General features: G+C 38.7%; 1 protein-coding gene across 3 annotated transcripts in view; it reads left to right on the top strand.

Moving 5' to 3' along the window:
* The window catches only part of EPS15 (epidermal growth factor receptor pathway substrate 15), a 164,535-nt gene that overhangs the window by 106,210 nt on the left and 38,149 nt on the right, over positions 1–20,176 (top strand). For all 3 annotated transcript variants that reach the window (XM_023188907.3, XM_023188925.3, XM_026454167.2), the window contains exons 13-16: positions 1,816–1,888; positions 15,563–15,724; positions 16,916–17,113; positions 19,415–19,618. In XM_023188907.3, the coding sequence (XP_023044675.2) occupies positions 1,816–1,888; positions 15,563–15,724; positions 16,916–17,113; positions 19,415–19,618 (637 nt within the window). The remainder of the gene's footprint in view (positions 1–1,815; positions 1,889–15,562; positions 15,725–16,915; positions 17,114–19,414; positions 19,619–20,176) is intronic.

A 20,176-nucleotide genomic window follows, 5' to 3' on the forward strand; every position in this document is an offset into this window, starting at 1 on the left:
CAGAGCAGAAAGAATTCAGTACAAGCGTGTGCACTGCTGATCTCTGACACTGTAATGTTTTCTATTTTTGTTATTATCTACTTTCAGAAACCGGGAGCTGAGTTGATACTCACCTTTTGTGGAATGCCTCTGAGGATTTGGGATGGGGGGAGGGTGCTAGATTTTCATATGACTTACCTCTAACATGCTGCAGCAAGACTGAAAACATTCATCTGCTCACATAAGGAGGAAAGAAAATTTCCAAGATTGAGCTTGCAGAATTTGTTGGGTATTTTCAGAAAATTTTCCCCCTTTGTTTTTCTATTTCTTGAATTTGTCTTATTTATATAAGGGTTGGAGGTGGGGGATGGCCTTTGCATAATAAATAGGTTGAGGTATGGAAGGATCGGACTGCAACAATGATTCGCATGGTAAGGCACTGTTTAAAATCTCCACGACATCAAGACCCACATTGCGACCCATCTGACAAACGGTTACTGAGCTCCTTGGCCATCTCAAACGTTTAAAAGTACAATGTACAAATAGCTTTATTTGTATAGTTTCTTCCATACACATCTTAAGAACATTGTGCCTACATATCCAAAACAGTTTATTTTTGTCTACATTTAAAATCTCACCTCAAGAAGGTGAGAAATATAAATGAAGGATGCAGTTGTCCCTTAAGTATCTGCTTTGGTATAATTTTCTCACTTTCCTTTATGCTGGAACTAAATGGAGCCTGAGCTTACATTTTGGGTTATGTCTGAGATGGAAACTGAAATGTAGTCTTGAAGCTCGAAGGAGAAACTTGGCTATACTAACCTGAAGGACTTATTAAATGCTGTCTTCCCTTCTCCATGTTGCCGCCTTTTACCTTTCCCCACAACCCCAGAAATGTACTGCTGCAGAATTCTTTGGGCTTTTTCACTCATTTTGCAGAAAAGAAAGTGAAGGAAGGTGCGTGTGTTTGTGTGTGCGTGTGCACGCATGATTTCAGTACAACTGCAAATGGGCAGTTAAATTGTTAAAAGAAGCAGCTTTATTTTGCAGTTCTGAATCTAAGGTTGCTTGGGATTCATTCATAGCAACCCAGGCCTGATTAAAGCATGTAAGAATTTAGGTAACCATGTTTCGAAGTAAAAGTGGAGCCCAGCATGTTTGATTTGAAGAGTAGAAGAGATAAATGCTGCTGTGGTTCTTTTTTTACTTTATATATACTGTGTGTATATTTGATCAATTTGATTTGATATATGGTCCTAAAATAGCTTTTTTTGAGATGTGATTTTTGATAGAGCAAATTGCCTGTGTATTAACAATCTTTCCCATTTTCTCTGTTGTTTCATTCTAAAATTGATGCACACCAGTGATTTAAGGGGAAATTAACACTTCAGTAAATGTCTTTTTCCTTAATATTGTTGACTGTTTCTACTAGCCATTTTCATTTAATTTAACAGTGGTACCTAAGGGTTAACCTTACAGAGCTGATGCAACCCCTCCTTTTCTTTACCAGCAATTTTCATTGGACACTATTTCCATAGCAACAGTGACATCAGTGAAACCTGAGTGTTTCATTGATTATTTTTCTCCTCTTCTTTTTTTAATCTATCCTCTTTTCACCACATTTTAGTGAGAAAGCAATTTTTTTTTTACAAACGGAGCTTATATTGATTTTTATTCCATGAATAATTAAAAGAGGGTAGAAAAATCTGCCCTTCATTTAAAAATTGAATGTTTCACTATGTATTTAAAAAACGATTCAGGATTAGGAGGATGGATAACCATACCAGCTGTAGCTGATGTTCTAAAATATTCTTGCATTGTTTGCTGGTCTTCTAGGGAAAAGAATAATGTGGAACAGGACCTTAAGGAGAAAGAAGATACTATTAAACAAAGGACAAGCGAGGTTCAAGTAAGTGACCATAAAATTTAGTGTTCCACTTCTGATTTAGGACTATTCATTTTAAATGTATATGGTTATTTACTATTTGCTGGATGTAGTATTAGGTCAAAGGAATGCTTAACGTGTTTATATTATATAAATGTTTATCTTTTCCAAGATGATTGTTCTGGCTTGGAATTCTGGCCTGCAAAGATTATACTGCAATGAGAAAGCAGTATTTTTCAGCATAGATTTCTGGTTTTGAAAGTATTTTTTAAATGGTACTTACCTGCATATTATATCATTAAAGGTGTAAGTTTGCATGACTTACAATGCTAATATTTTTGCACCAGTAAAATTAGAGTGAGACCATCTCCTCCTCCTCCTCCTCCTCCTCCTCCTCCTCCTCATCATCATCATCAAAAACCAAAATGCTTTTTCATGCATGTGAAATTTTTGTTAGCTAGGAGACCTAGTATGTTAAAGAACTGTTTCTCATAGTACTGGTAGGGTGGGAGATGATATAGAACAGTTTAAAGTAGTATTTTATGAGTAGCTTAGTAACCAGCATATCTTAAACTTTGGCATAAAGAGCTTTAATTCATTTTCATTAGGTGTTGTGTTAAATAGTTTCATTTTACAAAGAGAAAGGATGATAAAACCTCCGTTTTTGTTTGGGAAATGATAAAAATAAGGAGGTAGCAGTGTTTCTAACCTTAGAAATAGAGAAAACTGGGCAGTGCCTCACTTAGAGCAGTAAGCAATGCATGTGGCCATGTTATTGGGGTACTGTTTCCTGAATGCTGCACTGGCACATAGAGGAGATTGGATATAGAAGCACTGGTAGCAGTTGATAGTAAGAACTCTTGGGTGAGCATTTCTTAATGTGTTGCTTGTTTATTGGATTTTCCTGCTTTTCCTAATAGTTTTAAGTAGGGAAAAACTCTAAATTGTTAGGTCCATTGTTTTGTTTTGATGCAGGACATTCATTAGAGATTGTCTGGTGGACTGTGCTAGGGCGGGGAGAATGATTTACTGAAGAGTTGAGGAAGAAACCAGAGGGACTTGTTGTCGAAAGTTGATTCTCTGATTAGGTGACTACATTTATTATATTTACTTGAATTTTCCTAAAGGCAGTGCAAGTTAAGAGTTCATCTTCAATATAATTATCTTTCTGGTAGTGAGGTTAGGTGGGCGTAAGAGGGTAAGTTATCTGAATTACATTACTTTGTGCAGTTTTTGAGCTTCTTAGGAAATGCAAAAGAGCCACACATTTTAAGCAGTTATTACTAAAAATAGTTTAAAATGGAAGATAAAATAATCTATGCAAGTTTTCATAATTCGAAGAAATAGATGTAGCTACTGATACAATCTTGGACAGCTTCTAAATTTAGCCAGTTACTGCTGTAAAGTACACAGGTTCTTGTGATAGACAGCATTTTGTTGAGTATGTCTACCTGTTGGTTTTTCCCTACTGCGTTTTTTGAGAATGTGAGTTTAAATATCCAGTTTAGAAGACTGCTGAAATTTACATTGTTTCCTTCAGTTTAAATAGGCTATCCTTGAATATTTGATTTCTTGTAATTATAGAAGTTTTGTTATCCATCAGAATTTCTCCATGATTTGCTTGCCCTTCTTACTTAGTGGCAGTGGTAAGGTGTGTGTCTAACCTTAAGCTTCGCAAAATCCAGAATGTGTGATTGGCACAAGAAGATGAAATGGTTGAATTTTTCCGCATAGAGTGCTCTAAGTATAAGTAAGACATCTTGGGCCATGGGAAGTAAAGACCAACTAGTAATCATTGAAAACAAATTCACTGAAAAATATAGTGGATTAATTAAAGATTGGGGTTAGTAGATTCATTGTTTATTCCATCCCACTACAGGTATCTATGTTATCCATGGTAATGAGGTACTAGACTAAGAATGATGTGGATAATTGACATCTACAAGTAATTAAAACTCTTCATAGTAGTGATCATTTTCAATTTTCTGAAGCAAAACTTATCGTAGGTGGTAACAAGTAGATTCATTACCTTTTTTGAGGTAACTGATTTACCCATTGGTACTGAGGTGTAGACTGGAAACAATATGGATAGTTAAAGTCTGTAAATAACTCCAGCTCTCAAAACTTACTTTCTAATTTCCCTGGCAAAAGGCAACTCACTGGAGCTATTAATAAATGGCAGAATCAAAGAGAGTGTATTTCACTGCTTCTTTCTGACCCTACTTTCTAATGGCGGTGCTAATGAGAAATGTCAAAATGAAGACATCAGGAAGGAGAAGTAAGGGAATTTTGACTAATCAGTACCTGCCACACTTGGGTTTTTGAGTGTTCTTGCTTTTCTCCATATTAATAAAGTCACAGTGATAATATGAGCTCATATCTCAAACACAGAAATCAAACTTTTGAAGCCAAAAGCTTTAATTTGTTTTTGTTTTGTGTTTATGTAGTCTCTCTAATTCAGTTAGAGTAGAAAGTCTGCTGTGTAATTAATTTCTGAATTTTTGTTTCCTGTCTGTATTTCTGTTAATTACTGCCTTGAAAACTTTCAGTTGAGGATTTTTTTTCTTGAAGATGACTTCCCATTTTATTTCATGAGATGATCACTGTTAGCTTTTATGAGATATACTACCAGTTTACCAAGTTCTGTGGACAAATTAGGCCCAAAGTGATCCAATTCCAAGGGGGAAACATTGTGAAAAGCCATTTTATCCCAAATGTCTAAGGTTTGGGTGTGTATTTTTTGTTTTGTTTTTCGTAAGGGGAGAAGGTAGACTCACATTCTTCCTACCTTAAAGAATTGCCTACATATGATCTTATTAAAAATTTTTTTCTTCTGGCTGGTCAACAAATATTTTAGAGATTCACTCTCATATGCCTGGTTTCTTCAGTTTTGAATAGAACTTTATAGCAACAATTTGATGTCAAACAAACTTGAATTCAGTTCCTAGCTCTGCCACTTCCTAGGTTTGTGATCTTAAGTAATTAAACCATTCTACACTTTGGTTTCCTCATCTGTAACATGGGATAATAAAAATAACAAACACTTAAGAGCTGATGTAAGAATAAAATGAGATAGTGCAGTAAAGTGCCTAACAGAGTGATAGGCACCTGGTAAGTGTTCAGTAAATGTTCTTACTAGCTGTATTATTCCGCACCCTACAATCATCTCTTTATTACCTTCTCTTCATCTTTAAGCTCTTTCTTCTCTGATATCCATCTTCACATAGGCCTCTTGGACATAGGATTCTTCAATTTGAAAATACCCCTTTCATGGCTATTGCTGCCACCTTAACTACCAACTTATTTTTCTCTACTTTTTTTGCTTTGTGTGGCCATTTTCCCCACCTTCCTGTCTTTGTAGCGACCCTGTAGAGTCTGCTGCTTGCCCATACCACACTGCATTTTCTCCCCAGGGCCAAGAATAATGTTAAGGCCAAATCTGTTGGTCCTTGTATTAGTTACTGCTTTCTTGGGTTGTATTCTTCTAGATATCCTCCTACCTCTCTGAACCTTTGCTTCCACTGACTTTGCCAGGGACAGATGGACAGACAGACTGTGTATGTGTTTATGTGTGTCCTTGCTTTCCTTCTCCATAACCCCTGTCATCTGTATACTGATAACACCCAAATGTTTATCAAGCTCTCAACTCTCCTGAGTGCCAGTCCCACATCTCCAGTTAACCATTTTGATATTTATCATTTGAAAATTAGTATGTCTAAAATGAATCTTATTGAAAAAACTTGGCTTCTGGTTTGAACTTACTTATTTTTCTTTCTCACTACTGCCACCTGTATCACCTAATATCTAAAATCTTAAAGTCATATCAGAAGTGCTCACTCCATTCGCTCTTGCTTTTCCTCCTAAACCAATTTAGTATGATGACTCTCAGATGTGGGAATCTTTACTGTTGCCCACTGCCACTGTTAATGATGGGAGGATGTCATATCTCAGGGGTTATTGGAGACAGAGGAAAAAAATGAAATACAAACCCTCCTCTTTTTTTTGACTGTCTGACTCTGTACTCTGTGTCTTATATATCCTCCTTCTTATTCCCACTTTTATACCTTTCGTTGTTATAGTCCGGAATGTTCTCTACTTCCCTGCTTATATGAATTCCACCCATGCCTTAAAGCCTAGCTCATATCCCGCCACTTGTTTTAAACTTTCCCTTCTCTGTCTCTTGGTCCACACCAGTCTTTCCTGTGTTGGAACTCCCAGAGGAATATGTATCCACTTATATATGGCATGAACCATATGTTACCTGGTAGTTAGCTTGGTGTGATGTGTATAGATTCCAATATCTTCCTTCCTATATATTGTGAGCTCCTTGAGCTTAGAAATTGTGCCTTGGATCATATCTTTCATTATATTTGGCAATATATTGTTAGATGGAGGTAAATTTGAGGAAGCTGTTCATGATAGAAGTGAATAAACTTTGATTTTATGCATACAATTTAAAACAAGACAATACAACTAGAACCCAGAGGTAGAAAAGATTGAGGGCACAGTGGTTATCATGAAAAGTCAGACTTCTTCATATTGTTCATACTACCCTCATGTAAAAGAAGCTCCCTGTTATTTATATTTCATCATAAGTAAAGATTCAGTAAGTCAGAGTACTTGTCCATGTTTTTTTATTTTAATTCACTTAGTTTTTTTCTTAGATGAAGAGGGATAACTTATCTTAGATAGAAATAAAATTAGATACATGATCTCAGCATTCTTTTTCTGGCCATAATGCTCTTTAGAACATACTGGGAAGCATACGATTGAGAAATAAAGGTGTCTGTTAATGGGGTTTTCTAACACCCACCCTACTTTATTAGGCTTCCTTTCAGTTTGTTGACTTAAACATCTTGTTCTACAGTTGATACATTTTTAATATTAAGAATAGTCCTAAAACTTCCATCAGATAAAATAGTATGTCTGATTATTTCTAGTTGTAGGTTAGTTTATAGAAGTTTTCTTTTAAAAAAATAAATAATTATATAATTTTGTATAATATATAAAATATATTACTGATATTGATATGAACCATTAATATATGTTTGGGTCTGTTTCATATAAAATAGTTAAAAGGTTTAACTTTTCAAGTAACTATTAAAGTAACTTCATCAGTTGCACATCTGACTTGAGTTGCTAAAATGAAAGTTTTATTTTTTCATATGTCTAAAATTCTTAGGTACTTGCTTAAATTTTAATTTCCACTACCCCATAGCACTTCATGGGGGATAGAGGGATAGCAGATAATTTGCCATTTTCAGTAACTTCAGTGATTTCTAGAAAACAGGACATTTTCCTTGAAATTTCTTTTTAAGTAAAGCCAAGATTGCCAGCTCAAATATCCTTTAATTTCTGGATGAGTAACCTCAGATATGGCTTGCTTTGGTATTTTTCTAAAATAAACCTTGGCACTATATTGCTCTAGGCTTGTTCACTTCATCCTTGCCATGCTCCAACTGCTGCTATCTTCCTTTCTTTTGCTGTTGATGGCACTAGTAGGCAAGTAGACCATGATCAGAGGAATAGAGCAGAACTAGGAAAGCATCTGCAAATGTCTTCTGTCATTCACTGTAGGGAATGGCATTTGATAGTGCTGAGCCTGTGCACACATCCAGGAAAGGATGTTCCTAAGGGCCACATTTGGGAAAGAGAAAATTACCCAAGTTCAGCAGAAGACACTGTTTGTTAGGAGCACCTTCCACTGCTCTAGTTAAGGGCATGGCGGGGGAGGCGGGAGCAGGAAGAGAGAGAGAGAGAGGTACATCTGTTGCCTTAATTTAGTCTCAGGATAAGCAATCTGTACCAAAATAAAGTAGCTAAGTATATCTAGATGCTGATATTGATATTGAAATTGCATTGCAATGGTGGTAGCCGTACAAATAATTTTCCAGTGAAACTTGTTTGTTATTAGCATGTATATTTGCATGAGTTCATTTTGATTTTGTGCAGTTTAATAATTTTAATTCTGTATACTGGAAAGGAAGACCTTTTTGTATGTAGTTTAGTGTTGGAATTTTTTTTTTTTTTTTTGAGGCAGAGTTTCGCTGTCGTTGCCCAGGCTGGAGTGCAATGGCACGATCTCAACTCACCGCAACCTCTGCCTCCCAAGTTCAAGCAATTCTCCTGCCTCAGCCTCCCAAGTAGCTGGGATTACAGGCATCCGCCACCACGCCTAGCTAATTTTGTATTTATAGTAGAGACGGGGTTTTTCCATGTTGGCCAGGCTGGTCTCAAACTTCTGACCTCAGATGATCTTCTCACCTCAGCCTCCCAAAGTGCTGGGTTTATAGGAGTGAGCCACCGTGCCTGGCCTGGAATTTTTATAGACCTTTTTTCATATTTAGAAATAGACATAGAGAGACATTAATTATAATGAATTTTAATATGGACATCTATCCAGCTTGAAGTTTCTCACTAATGTTAGGTATTTCCTCAGGAACCTTTCCTTTAAGTCCTGTAGTTTTGTATTACTATGTAGATTTTTACTGCAGCTAAGAAATAAGGGAGTGAGACTGGGAAATTTGAATGAATGTGTTTGCTCTTTGGGAGAGAAAGGGCAGGAAGAAGTAAGTATTATATTGGTTTGTTTATTTGCCTTCCTCTTACATAAGCCTGGCTTTTGAGGTTGTGTTTAAGTTGCTCACTAAAAATATTAAAGGAAACCAGCATTGATTCTACTATTGGTAGTTCTTACATAAAAATTTAGTCACATCAGAATATTTTTATATTGGTACTTTTGTATTTTATATTGGTAGCAATGTGATACTTAAAAAACAGCAAATGACATTTTCTGATTATAAAAATGAAGAAAAGTATGAAAAAGATGTAAAAAGCCTTTCTAGAGAGAGCTATTGTTAACATTTTGCTGTATTTTCTACAAATCTGTATGAATTTCTTTGTATTAATTTGTGATCATACTGTATATGCCTTTGTATTCAGCTTTTAAAGCTTAGTATCATGTCCTAGATGTCCTAGACATTTTCTTATATTATGTGACTTTTTTTTTTTTTTTTTTTGAGACGGAGTCTGGCTCTGTGGCCCGGGCTGGAGTACAGTGGCCAGATCTCAGCTCACTGCAAGCTCCGCCTCCCGGGTTCACGCCATTCTCCTGCCTCAGCCTCCCAAGTAGCTGGGACTACAGGCGCCCGTCACATCGCCCAGCTAGTTTTTTTGTATTTTTTAGTAGAGATGGGGTTTCACCATGTTAGCCAGGATGGTCTCGATCTCCTGACCTCGTGATCCGCCCGCCTCGGCCTCCCAAAGTGCTGGGATTACAGGCTTGAGCCACCGCGCCCGGCCTATGTGACCCTTTTAAGATAAATTGCATTTTTTGTCCCTGGATTTACAATAAAAGACGTCAAAATTACATCTGGCTTTAAAGATATTATTAGAGACATGAAGTGGATAAAGAAGATTTTTCTTTAGTATATGAGGGAGGGTGGGGAATATGACTACAGTATTTACTGATGGGGATAGATAACATATTTTTCCTAATCCCACTCTTGAACATATTTAGTTAAAGGGAAAGAAAAAAACTTTTTTCCCTCTAGGATTTAAAACATGCTTTTGGGACCAGCATATTGTTATATAAACCTGTATAATAACTTTATGAACAAAGTAAGGAATTTATAATAGATTATATTTTCTTTCTTTCTTTCTTTTTTTTTTTTTTTTTGAGACGGAGTTTTAATCTTGCTTCCCAGGCTGGTGTGCAATGGTGCCATCTCAGCTCACTGCTGCAACTTCTGCCTCCCGGGTTCAAGTGATTCTCCTGCCTCAGTCACCCTAGTAGTGGGAGTTATAGGCGGCCATCACCACGCCCAGCTGATTTTTTGTGTTTTTAGTAGAGATGGGGTTTCACTGTGTTGGCCAGGCTGGTCTCGAACTCCTGACCTCAAGTCATCTACCCACTTCAGCCTCCCAAAGTGCTGGGATTACAGGCATGAGCCACTTTGCCCGGCTCAATAGATTATATTTTCAAACTAACAAAATTACTTTAGATCTGCAGGTAACATTCTTTTAAAATATTTTATAGCTGAGCTAGACCAAGCACAGTGGCTCATGCTTGTAATCCCAGCATTTTGGGAGGCCGAGGCGAACAGATCATTTGAGCCTAGGAGTTTGAGACCACCCTGGGCAACATGGTAAAACTCCATCTCTACAAAAAAATTTAAAAATTAGCCAGGCATGGTGGTGCATGCCTGCAGCCCCAGCTGCTGGGAGGCTGAGGTGGGAAGATTACTTGAGCCCAGGAGGTTGAAGCTACAGTGAGCTATGATTATACCACTGCATTCTAGCCTGGGTGACAGAGCAAGACCCTGTCTTAAAAAAATAAAGGTATGTGCCACATTAAAGCAGTAATGATTATTTCCAAATAATGAAAGTCTTAAATGTCAGATCAGCCTTGGTCTATAGATTATAAAAATACTGAATCAGTTTAGAAGTGTAGATACTATTTAAAAAAAATTTTAAAAGCATTTGTCATAGGTCAGTTTGGGGTATTAATGAATAGCTATAGTTTAAATATGTAGTGAAGTGTTTCATATTATGTAAAAAGAATGTAAGTCTTTTCTTTCTGTCAGTCTCATATATGTTTCCCATTAGTTTCTCCCACATACTAAAATCCTATGATTGTTACAGTCATTGCTTATTCCCCTGGAATGTGCCAGGCATTGTACAAGATTTTGGATAATCAAAGAAAGATGAAGCATGGACACTGTCCTTTAGAAGTTTGTAATTTAGAGGTAGCCATGATTACAGTGTATTAAGTGTGACAGCAGAGGTTAGGAACAAACAGTAGGGTTTGAGCACAGGTGAAGGAAGCCCAAGATGAGTCTGAAGAATCAGTAGTGGGTTTCCAGGTACCTATGGTGTAGAAGGACATTGAAGACAGAAGTTATGGCTTGTGGAAAGGCATAGGGTCATTGAAATATGTTGTCTGTTGGAGAAAGAATAGGGTCTTCTGAGGCTGGGTCACAGGTGAATATGAGAGGAAAAGAAGGTAGAACCCAGAACTGAAAGTTTTAATGTGTCTTGCAGCGAGTTTTACTTAATTCTGTAGATAAGAGGGAATATCACATGTTTTTAAAGTAACAGTGACTAGAGAAAACTCCTTTGCAGTGAGGTTTTTTTTGTTTTTTTGTTTTTTGGTTTTTTTTTGAGATGGAGGCTTGCTCTGTCGCCCAGGCTGGAGTGCAGTGGTGCAATCTTGGCTCACTGCAAGCTCCACCTCCCGGGTTCTCCTGCCTCAGCCTCCCAAGTAGCTGGGACTACAGGCACCCACCGCCACGCCCGGCTAATTTTTTGTGTTTTTAGTAGAGATGGGGTTTCACCGTGTTAGCCAGGATGGTCTCGATCTCCTGACGTCGTGATCTGCCTGCCTCGGCCTCCCAAAGTGCTGGGATTACAGGCAGTGAGTTATTTTTTAAGCAAGTTGGACATCAGGAGTAGGAAGAAACAAAGGGAGAAAACCCAGTTGTATATCAAGGAAGGAACGATGGAAGCTAAAATAATTTAGTAAACAGCTTGAAGAGAGATTTTAAGGTAGAATCTATAGGACATGTATGAATGGAGAAAATCAAAGATGAATCTGAAGTTACTAGACTGGGTGATAGAGAAATTGAAGTCATTTTTCTCTTTTGGCATGGGTTTATTCAGAGCCAATGCCATGTACATATCTAAAGCCATATCTCTATATGGTATAGATTACTTAACAGTGTAGGCAAGGTTAAAAATTTAGACATAAAAAAATTAGACATGCTGGTAAATTAATGATAAAGTACTAAAGGAGTTCACCAGTTTGAAACTATGATCACACAGACTCACGGAATGTTAGCATTGGAAAGTCTTTCGTGATCATCTATTGTGTTGGCATTTTCAAAGGAATTTTAAAAATAAATTATAGTAAATAATCTATAAACATTTTTGTCAAAGGAATCAGAAAGAGAACATCTAATTATTTTTTAATATTATTATACTTTAAGTTCTGGGGTACATGTGTGGAACGTACAGGTTTGTTATATAGGTATACATGTGCCATGGTGGTTGGCTGCACCTGTCAACCCATCATCTAGGTTTTAAGCCCTGCATGCATTAGGTATTTGTCCTAATGCTCTGCCTCCCCTTGTCCCCCACCTCCCAACAGGCCCTGGTGTGTGATGTTCCCCTCCCTGTGTCCATTAGTTCTCATAGTTCAACTCCCACTTATGAGTGAGAACATGCGGTGTTTGGTTTTCTTTTCGTGTGTTAGTTTGCTGAGAATGATGGTTTCCAGCTTCATCCATGTCCCTGCAAAGACATGAACTCATTATTTTTTATGGCTGCATAGTATTCCATGGTATATATGTGCCACATTTCCTTTATCTAATCTATCATTGATGGGCATTTGGGTTGGTTCCAAGTCTTTGCTATTGTAAATAGTGCTGCAGTAAACATACGTGTGCATGTGTCTTTATAGTAGAATGATTTATAATCCTTTGGGTATATACCCAGTAATGGGATAGCTGGGTCAAATGGTATTTCTAGTTCTAGATCCTTGAGGAATCGCCACACTGTCTTTCACAATGGTTGAACTAATTTACACTCCCACTAATAGTGTAAATGCATTCCTATTTGTCCACACCCTCTCCAGAATCTGTTATTTCCTGACGGGTTAATGAGAGAACATCTGATTCTTAAGAAACCTAGGCAAATCAAAAATCTATATAATACAGTAAAGAAAAATTCAATTTAGAAGGGGCATAAGCAGATTTAACTAAGATTTAAAATGTACTTATTTCCTCATTTAAAATTTCTTCTCCTTCAATATTTTTTTTTTTTTTTTTTTGAGACGGAGTCTTGCTCTGTTGCCCAGGCTGGAGTGCAGTGGCTGGATCTCGGCTCACTGCAAGCTCCGCCTCCCGGGTTTATACCATTCTCCTGCCTCAGCCTCCCAAGTAGCTGAGACTACAGGCGCCCGCCACCTCACCTGGCTAGTTTTTTGTATTTTTTTTTCAGTAGAGACGGGGTTTCACCGTGTTAGCCAGGATGGTCTCGATCTCCTGACCTCGTGATCCGCCCGTCTCGGCCTCCCAAAGTGCTGGGATTACAGGCTTGAGCCACTGCGCCTGGCCACCTTCAATATTATAATTTCAGGTCTCTTAAAATAAGGACTGAATTAAAATACAGAAATTGTGTTTTCTTCCAGAAATCAAGTGTCCCTGCATCTTAAATTTTCTGTACAGTTCCATTTATCAGTCCTTTGTGTAAGAGTTAGCAATTCATGACACAAGGGTCACTTTCTGCCTTTCTTTGCAGAGTTGATGACACTCATCAAACATCATCCGAATTCCTCAAGTATCATCCGTTCAGCTGCTGCCTTTGAGTTCCCCTTCTTGTCTGCCTGCTCTGCCTGGGCTTTAAAGGAATTTTTTACAGAAAGCAACATATTTTTAGACTAACCAGTTGGTTAAGAAAATATAAGATAAAAAGCAATTATTGAAAGCATTGTTCAGTGTTCTATTTAATCACAGAAACATCTGCATGTATTTGAAAAATAGTGACACACATGTGAGACATTTAGTCTGCAGATAGTATATCACATGATGGTTAAGAGCTCAGGCTGTAGAGTCAGAACCCAGTTTGAATCCATAGCTTACTATTTTTAACTTTGGACAAGTTACCTACATATCAGTGCTTCAGTTTTCTCATCTGTAAAATATGAATGATATTAGTACCTAATTGATAGATCTGTCATATAGACTATAAATAAGTTAGTATATTTGAAGAGCCTAGAACAGAACCTAGCACATTGTAAGTAACATTTAAAGTGTTGGCTATTATCATGATGGTGCTATCTTGTGTAACCTATGCAGTAATTCAGAGACCTTTTACTTTTAAGTTTCTCTTCTGTTCTTAGATTCTTATTCTGGTGAATGACTGTTGGGACCTTTGAATAGATACTGTTTTTAGAAATTTGTGTTCAGTTTTACCTCACCCTCTTTGAGATCTTTGCCCACCTCCTGCTGACACATACTTTGGAGTTACTAATCCCTGAGCCACTGCGCCTGGCTTTTTAAAAATTTCTGTAGTTCTTGGTATTAAGCATGAAGTCTAGTATGTACATGGATGAATAAATAATATAACATTTTCAAAATGGTTCATCTTTTTTTGTTTTAAGAAATCTTTTCCTACACTGAGATCTGCATTTCTTCTACACATTTTAAAGTTAGCCTTTTATATTCAGATCCATAATTTAACTGGAATTAATTTTTCCTTTTTTTTTTTTTTTGAGACAGTGTCTCACTCTGTTGCCCAGTCTGGGCATGCTGTGGCATGATCACAGCTCACTGCAGCCTTGACCTCCTAGGCTCAAGAGATCCTCCCACCTCAGCCTCCCGAGTAGCTGGGACCACAGGCACATGCTACCACGTCCAGCTAATTTTTTTTTGGGGGGGGGGGATGGAGTTTTGCTCTTGTTGCCCAGCCTGACTGCAACCTCTGCCTCCTGGGTTCAAGCGATTCTCCTGCCTCAAGCCTCCCAAGTAGCTGGGATTACAGGCATGTGCCACCACACCTGGACGCTGGGCTAATTTTTTTTTTTTTTTTGTATTTTTAGTAGAGATGGGGTTTCTCCATGTTGGTCAGGCTGGTCTCGAACTCCTGACCTCACGTGATCCTCCTGCCTTGGCCTCCCAAAGTGCTGGGATTACAGATGTGAGCCACTGCACCCAGCCCATGTCTGGCTAATTTTTAAATATTTGTAGAGACAGATCTCATTATGTTGCCCAGAATGGTCTCAAACTCCTGGGCTCAAGCAATCCTCCTGCCTCAGCCTCCCAAAATGCTGAGATTACAAGCGTGAACCATCCCACTTGACCTATAATTAATTTTTCTGTTTGCTGTCATTTAGAGATTCACTTGAAATTTTTTTTGCCATATGGGTATGCCTGACATAATTTGCTGAATATTATTTTTTTTAGAAATGGGATCTTGCTCTGTTGCCTAAGCTAGAGTGCAGTGGCGTGATCAGAATTCACTGCAGCCTCGAACTCCTGAACTCAGGCAATCCTCACACCTGTGCCTTCCAAGTAGCTGGGACTACAGGCATATGCCAGTGTACCCAGCTACAATTCAGGGTTTTGAGTAGAGGAGTGACATGATCTGATACAGGTTTTTAACAGCAGCTGATGTGCTGAAATTCACTGAAAGGTAGCATGAGTGAAAGTAGGAATACCAATTAGAAGGCAAGAGAGAGATAAGAATGACTTGGACCAAGTTTGAAAAAGGTGGTCAGTTTCTGGAGATATTTTAAAGAAGGTTGCAACAGGATTTGCTGACAGATTAGAGATGAGAGGTGAAAGAAAGAGTCCAAGAAGATGCCATGTGGGGTTTTTTTGACCAGGGAATCTGAGAGGGGAAAGATTGAGCTTAAAACAGATTTGTGGGGAAATTCCAGGAGTTCTATTTTCAACATGTTAGCAAAGCCCATCACATGTCCAAGGACAGATTTGAGTTAGCAAATTGAATATCTAAATTTGGATTCTAAGAAAGATGTCCTCAAGTAAAGATTGTATTTAAAGCTGTTAAGTACCCTAGTCTCATCAACACAATATACTCAATAAGACTTTATTCTTTCTTAAGGCAGATTTAAAATTACTAACTTAACCCTCCCCTACCCACAAAGAAAATAAATATATGAATTTTCTTGGATTTTAGGATCTTCAAGATGAAGTTCAAAGGGAGAATACTAATCTGCAAAAACTACAGGCCCAGAAACAGCAGGTACAGGAACTCCTTGATGAACTGGATGAGCAGAAAGCCCAGCTGGAGGAGCAACTCAAGGAAGTCAGAAAGAAATGTGCTGAGGAGGCCCAACTGGTAATATCTGGCTATTTCCTGCTGCCTGCATCTATACGTTAGTTGCTTTTCCTGGCTTAAGATGAAAACATTCTCTACTTTTTGTTATTGGTGGTGGTAGTTGGCAATCTAGTCAGCATTTGGGTTCATGGGGGCGATGGAGCAAGGTTCATACAAAAATTACAGGCCTTCTTTAGGGGAAATAGGGCAGTTAATGAACTGTTTTTCCAAATTTTTGTTAGAAATATGTGCCTGTACCTTCAACTCTCCTCTATCCCTCCACCAGTTAGCCTTCTCTACGAAAACCAGACATCAAAAAACATCATAATTGGCTGGGCACAATGGCTTACACCTGTAATCCCAGCACTTTGGGAGTCTGGGGTGGGGGAAATTGCTGGAGCCCAGGAGTTGGAGACCAGCCTGGAAAACATGGAGAAATCCCATTTCTACAAAAAATATGAAAGGCAGCTGGGCGCAGTGGCTCATGCCTGTAATCCCAGCACGTTGGGAGGCCGAGGCGGGCAGATCACAAGGTTAGGAGATCGAGACCACGGTGAAACCCGTCTCTACTAAAATTACAAAAAATTAGCCGGGCGCGGTGGCGGGTGCCTGTAGTCCCAGCTACTCAGGAGGCTGAGCCAGGAGAATGGCTTGAACCCAGGAGGTGGAGCTTGCAGTGAGCCGAGATCACACCACTGCACTCCAGCCTGGGCAACAGAGCAAGACTCCGTCTCAAAAAAAAAAAATTTTTTTTTGAAAGCCAGGCGTGGTGGCCCACATCTGTAATCCCACCTACTCGAGAGGCTAAGGTGAGAGGATCACCTGAGCCTGGGAAAGTTGAGCCTGAAGTCAGCTGTGATCGTGCCACTGCACCCAGCCTGGGTGACAGAGTGAGACTGTCTCAAAGAAATAAAACAACAACAACAATAAAACACCATAATAGGCCTACGTATGGCTGGGCATGCTCCTATAGTCCCAGCTACTCAGGAGGATCACTTGAGCCCAGGAGTTTGAATCCAGCCTGGGCAACATAGCAAGACTCTCTCTCTCTCAATTAAATAAATTATTTGCTATTGCTGTCAAAAAAAAAAAAAAAAAAACCCACCAAAATAGTAAAGTAAACTAAACAAATAAATGTATTGCATTTTGGAACATTTCAATGACATCTCTTCTTTTAATCCCCATTTCTTCTCATTCACTTTGACGTTATAGATCTCTTCTCTGAAAGCTGAATTAACTAGTCAGGAATCACAGATCTCCACTTATGAAGAAGAATTGGCAAAAGCTAGAGAAGAGCTGAGCCGTCTACAGCAAGAAACAGCAGAATTGGAGGAGAGTGTAGAGTCAGGGAAGGCTCAACTGGAACCTCTTCAGCAGCACCTACGAGATTCGCAACAGGAAATTAGTTCAGTAAGTCTTTGTAAAGCAAGAAATATACTCAAATGGATCCTCTGTATCCTTTAGTCAGTTATACTTCCCAACTTCTGCTCCTTCAACCTCTTGCCTAGTTTACTGTTCATTTTTCAGTCATTTTATACAATAGGTTTTTTTTTTTGTCACCTGTCGTATATTGAAACTATCATACATCTTGTATATCTATATGATGATTACCATTGGAGTAGTGATTAAGAGTGTGGACTTTGTGGCTGGATGGTCTAGGTTTAAGTACTGGTCTGCCACTTACTAGCTAAATCATCTTAGTATCAGATTCTTCATCTTCAAAATTGGAGGATTAATAAATACCCTACCCCTTAAGGCCACTGTGAGGATTAATGAGGCAAAGCCTGTAAGACATTTTAGCATGGTGCTTAGTATATAAATGTTCAATAAGTGTTGCTTATTTTATAAACAATAACTTAGTTTCTTCTGTTTTGTGATTCTAATTTTGAATTCACATTTACTAATTTGGAAGCTTGTTTCTTAAGGAAATTGTTCCTTCTGTAGATAAATGTGCAGTGTTATAGTTGGTCTTATGTATAGATCCTTTGCTTTTTTATTTCCAGGTTTCCCTACATGAAGACTAATGTTTTAATGAATGATGAGATAGGGCTGGGTATTGTGGTCCATGCCTGTAATCCCAGCACTTTGGGAGGGTGAGGCAGCGGATCACTTGAGGCCGGGATTTCGAGACCATCCCTGCCAACATGACCAAACTCTATGTCTACTAAAAGATACAAAAATTAGCTGGGCATGGTGGTGCCTGCCTGTAATACCAGCTGCTTGGGAGGCTGAGGCACGAGAATCACTTGAGCCTGGGAGGCCGAGGTTGCATTGAGCTCATATCACACCACTGCACTCCACCCTGGGCAACAGAGTGAGAATCTGTCTCAAAAAATAAAAACTAAAAAAAAAAAAAAGGATGATTAGACAGAAACACAGAGATCATGGAGTCTATTTCTTTCATTATGAATTTGAAAAAATTAAAGCCAAGGAAGTTCAAGTAACTTTCTCATGGTTACATATCCTTGAAAAGGGCTACATCTGAAATCCAGTTCTTCTAAAATCCAGTCCAGTGTGCTCAATTATTACATAGAATGAAGTCCTTCACTTTTGTGCCTCCTTACCCCCTATTATCTGGCAGCTGAGTACCTACCTACTCATTCATCATGCAAGATATACCTTAAATTCTTATTTCTTTATGGTATTTTCTGCATTCTGCCTTTGTTGGACTTTGTATTTCTATTATAGCAGTAATAAGATTTTTCTCTGCATATTTGCTTATATGTCTGTCTCTCCTAGCAGACTGATGGTTTTGGTCCAGGAACTTACACATTTTTAAAAATCCCTATCATTTAGCACAGTTCTTGTCCTAATGTAGGTACTCTATTTAAACAGGTAACCTGAAAGAGTTGTAGTGAGAATGCTGCCAGATGAATGGGTATTCTTTAAACTGTTTTTTTTTTTTTGAGACGGAGTCTTGCTCTGTTGCCCGGGCTAGAGTGCAGTGGCGCGATCTCAGCTCACTGCAAGTTCCGCCTCCCGGGTTTATGCCATTCTCCTGCCTCAGCCTCCTGAGTAGCTGGGACTACAGGCGCCCGCCACCTCGCCCAGCTAGTTTTTGTATTTTTAGTAGAGACGGGGTTTCACCGTGTTAGCCAGGATGGTCTCAATCTCCTGACCTCGTGATCCGCCCGTCTCGGCCTCCCAAAGTGCTGGGATTACAGGCTTGAGCCACCGTCCCCAGCCTTTTTTTTGAATTTCTTTAAAAAAAATGGAATACTTATTGTCAGAAATTACTGAATCCTTCCTCTTAGTCATGTAGCATTCCCAGAGGATTCTTCTTAAAGGAAGCAAATGTATCCTAGACCAAGTCTATGGGCATAACCATTTTTATTTTATTTATTTTTTTGAGACAGGGTCTCATTCTGTCACTCTGGAATGTAGTGGTGTGATCATGGCTCACTGCAGCCTTGACCTCTTTGCTCAAGTGATCCTCCCTTCTCAGCCTCCTGAGTAACTGGGACTACAGGTGCACTCCATCATGCCCAGCTAATTTTTATATTTCTTGTAGAAATGAGGTTTCACCGTGTTGCTCAGGCTGGTCTTGAACTCCTGGGTTGAAGCAGTCCTCCTGCCTCAGTTTCCCAAAGTGTTGAGATTATAGGCAAGAGCTGCCACACCTAGCCCGTCAGGAAGTGGAGGAGGGCATTTTTATGTTACATGTCTTTTGAGTAATAAATTCTGTTCTGTATTCTCGCTTTGTGTTGGCAGATGCAAATGAAACTGATGGAAATGAAAGATTCGGAAAATCATAATAATACGTTAAATTGGTGCAGTAGCCCACACAGCATTCTTGTAAATGGAGCTACAGATTATTGCAGCCTCAGCACCAGCAGCAGTGAAACAGCCAACCTTAATGAACATACTGAAGGCCAGAGCAACCTAGAGTCTGAGCCCATACATCAGGAATCTCCAGTGAGTCTAATACTTTCATAACCTTCATAATCAACTTCCTTGTGCAGATCCAAGTTTCATTGGCATTATATCTAATATAAATACATGGCCTTGCCTCATGTGAGAACAATTGAGATTTCCTTTTTAGAGGCAGAGAGTGAGTCCTAATTCAAACAATTGTACATTTTAACTAGTATAGTATAAAAAGATAACTTCAGCTGTTTTTCTTTTTTTTTTTTTTTTTTTTTTTTGGAAATGGAGTTTTGCTCTTTTTGCCGAGGCTGGAGTGCAGTGGCGTGATCTTGGCTTACTGCAACCTCTGCCTCCTGAGTAGCTGGGATTACAGTCTCACGCCACCACACCCAGCTAATGTTTTGTATTTTTAGTAGAGATGGGGTTTCATCATGTTGGCCAGGCTGGTTTTGAATTCCTGACCTCAAGTGACCCACCTGCCTTGGCCTCCCAAAGTGCAGGGATTACAGGCGTGAGCCACCATGCCCAGCCAGCTAATTTATTTTTTATAGAGCCTGTTTTTAAAACACTTGTTCTGTAAAGTAAAACTTTTTTTTAAGTACCTCA

The sequence above is a fragment of the Piliocolobus tephrosceles genome, chromosome 1 (genome assembly GCF_002776525.5).
Source record: "Piliocolobus tephrosceles isolate RC106 chromosome 1, ASM277652v3, whole genome shotgun sequence".
Classification (NCBI taxonomy): Eukaryota; Metazoa; Chordata; class Mammalia; order Primates; family Cercopithecidae; genus Piliocolobus; species Piliocolobus tephrosceles.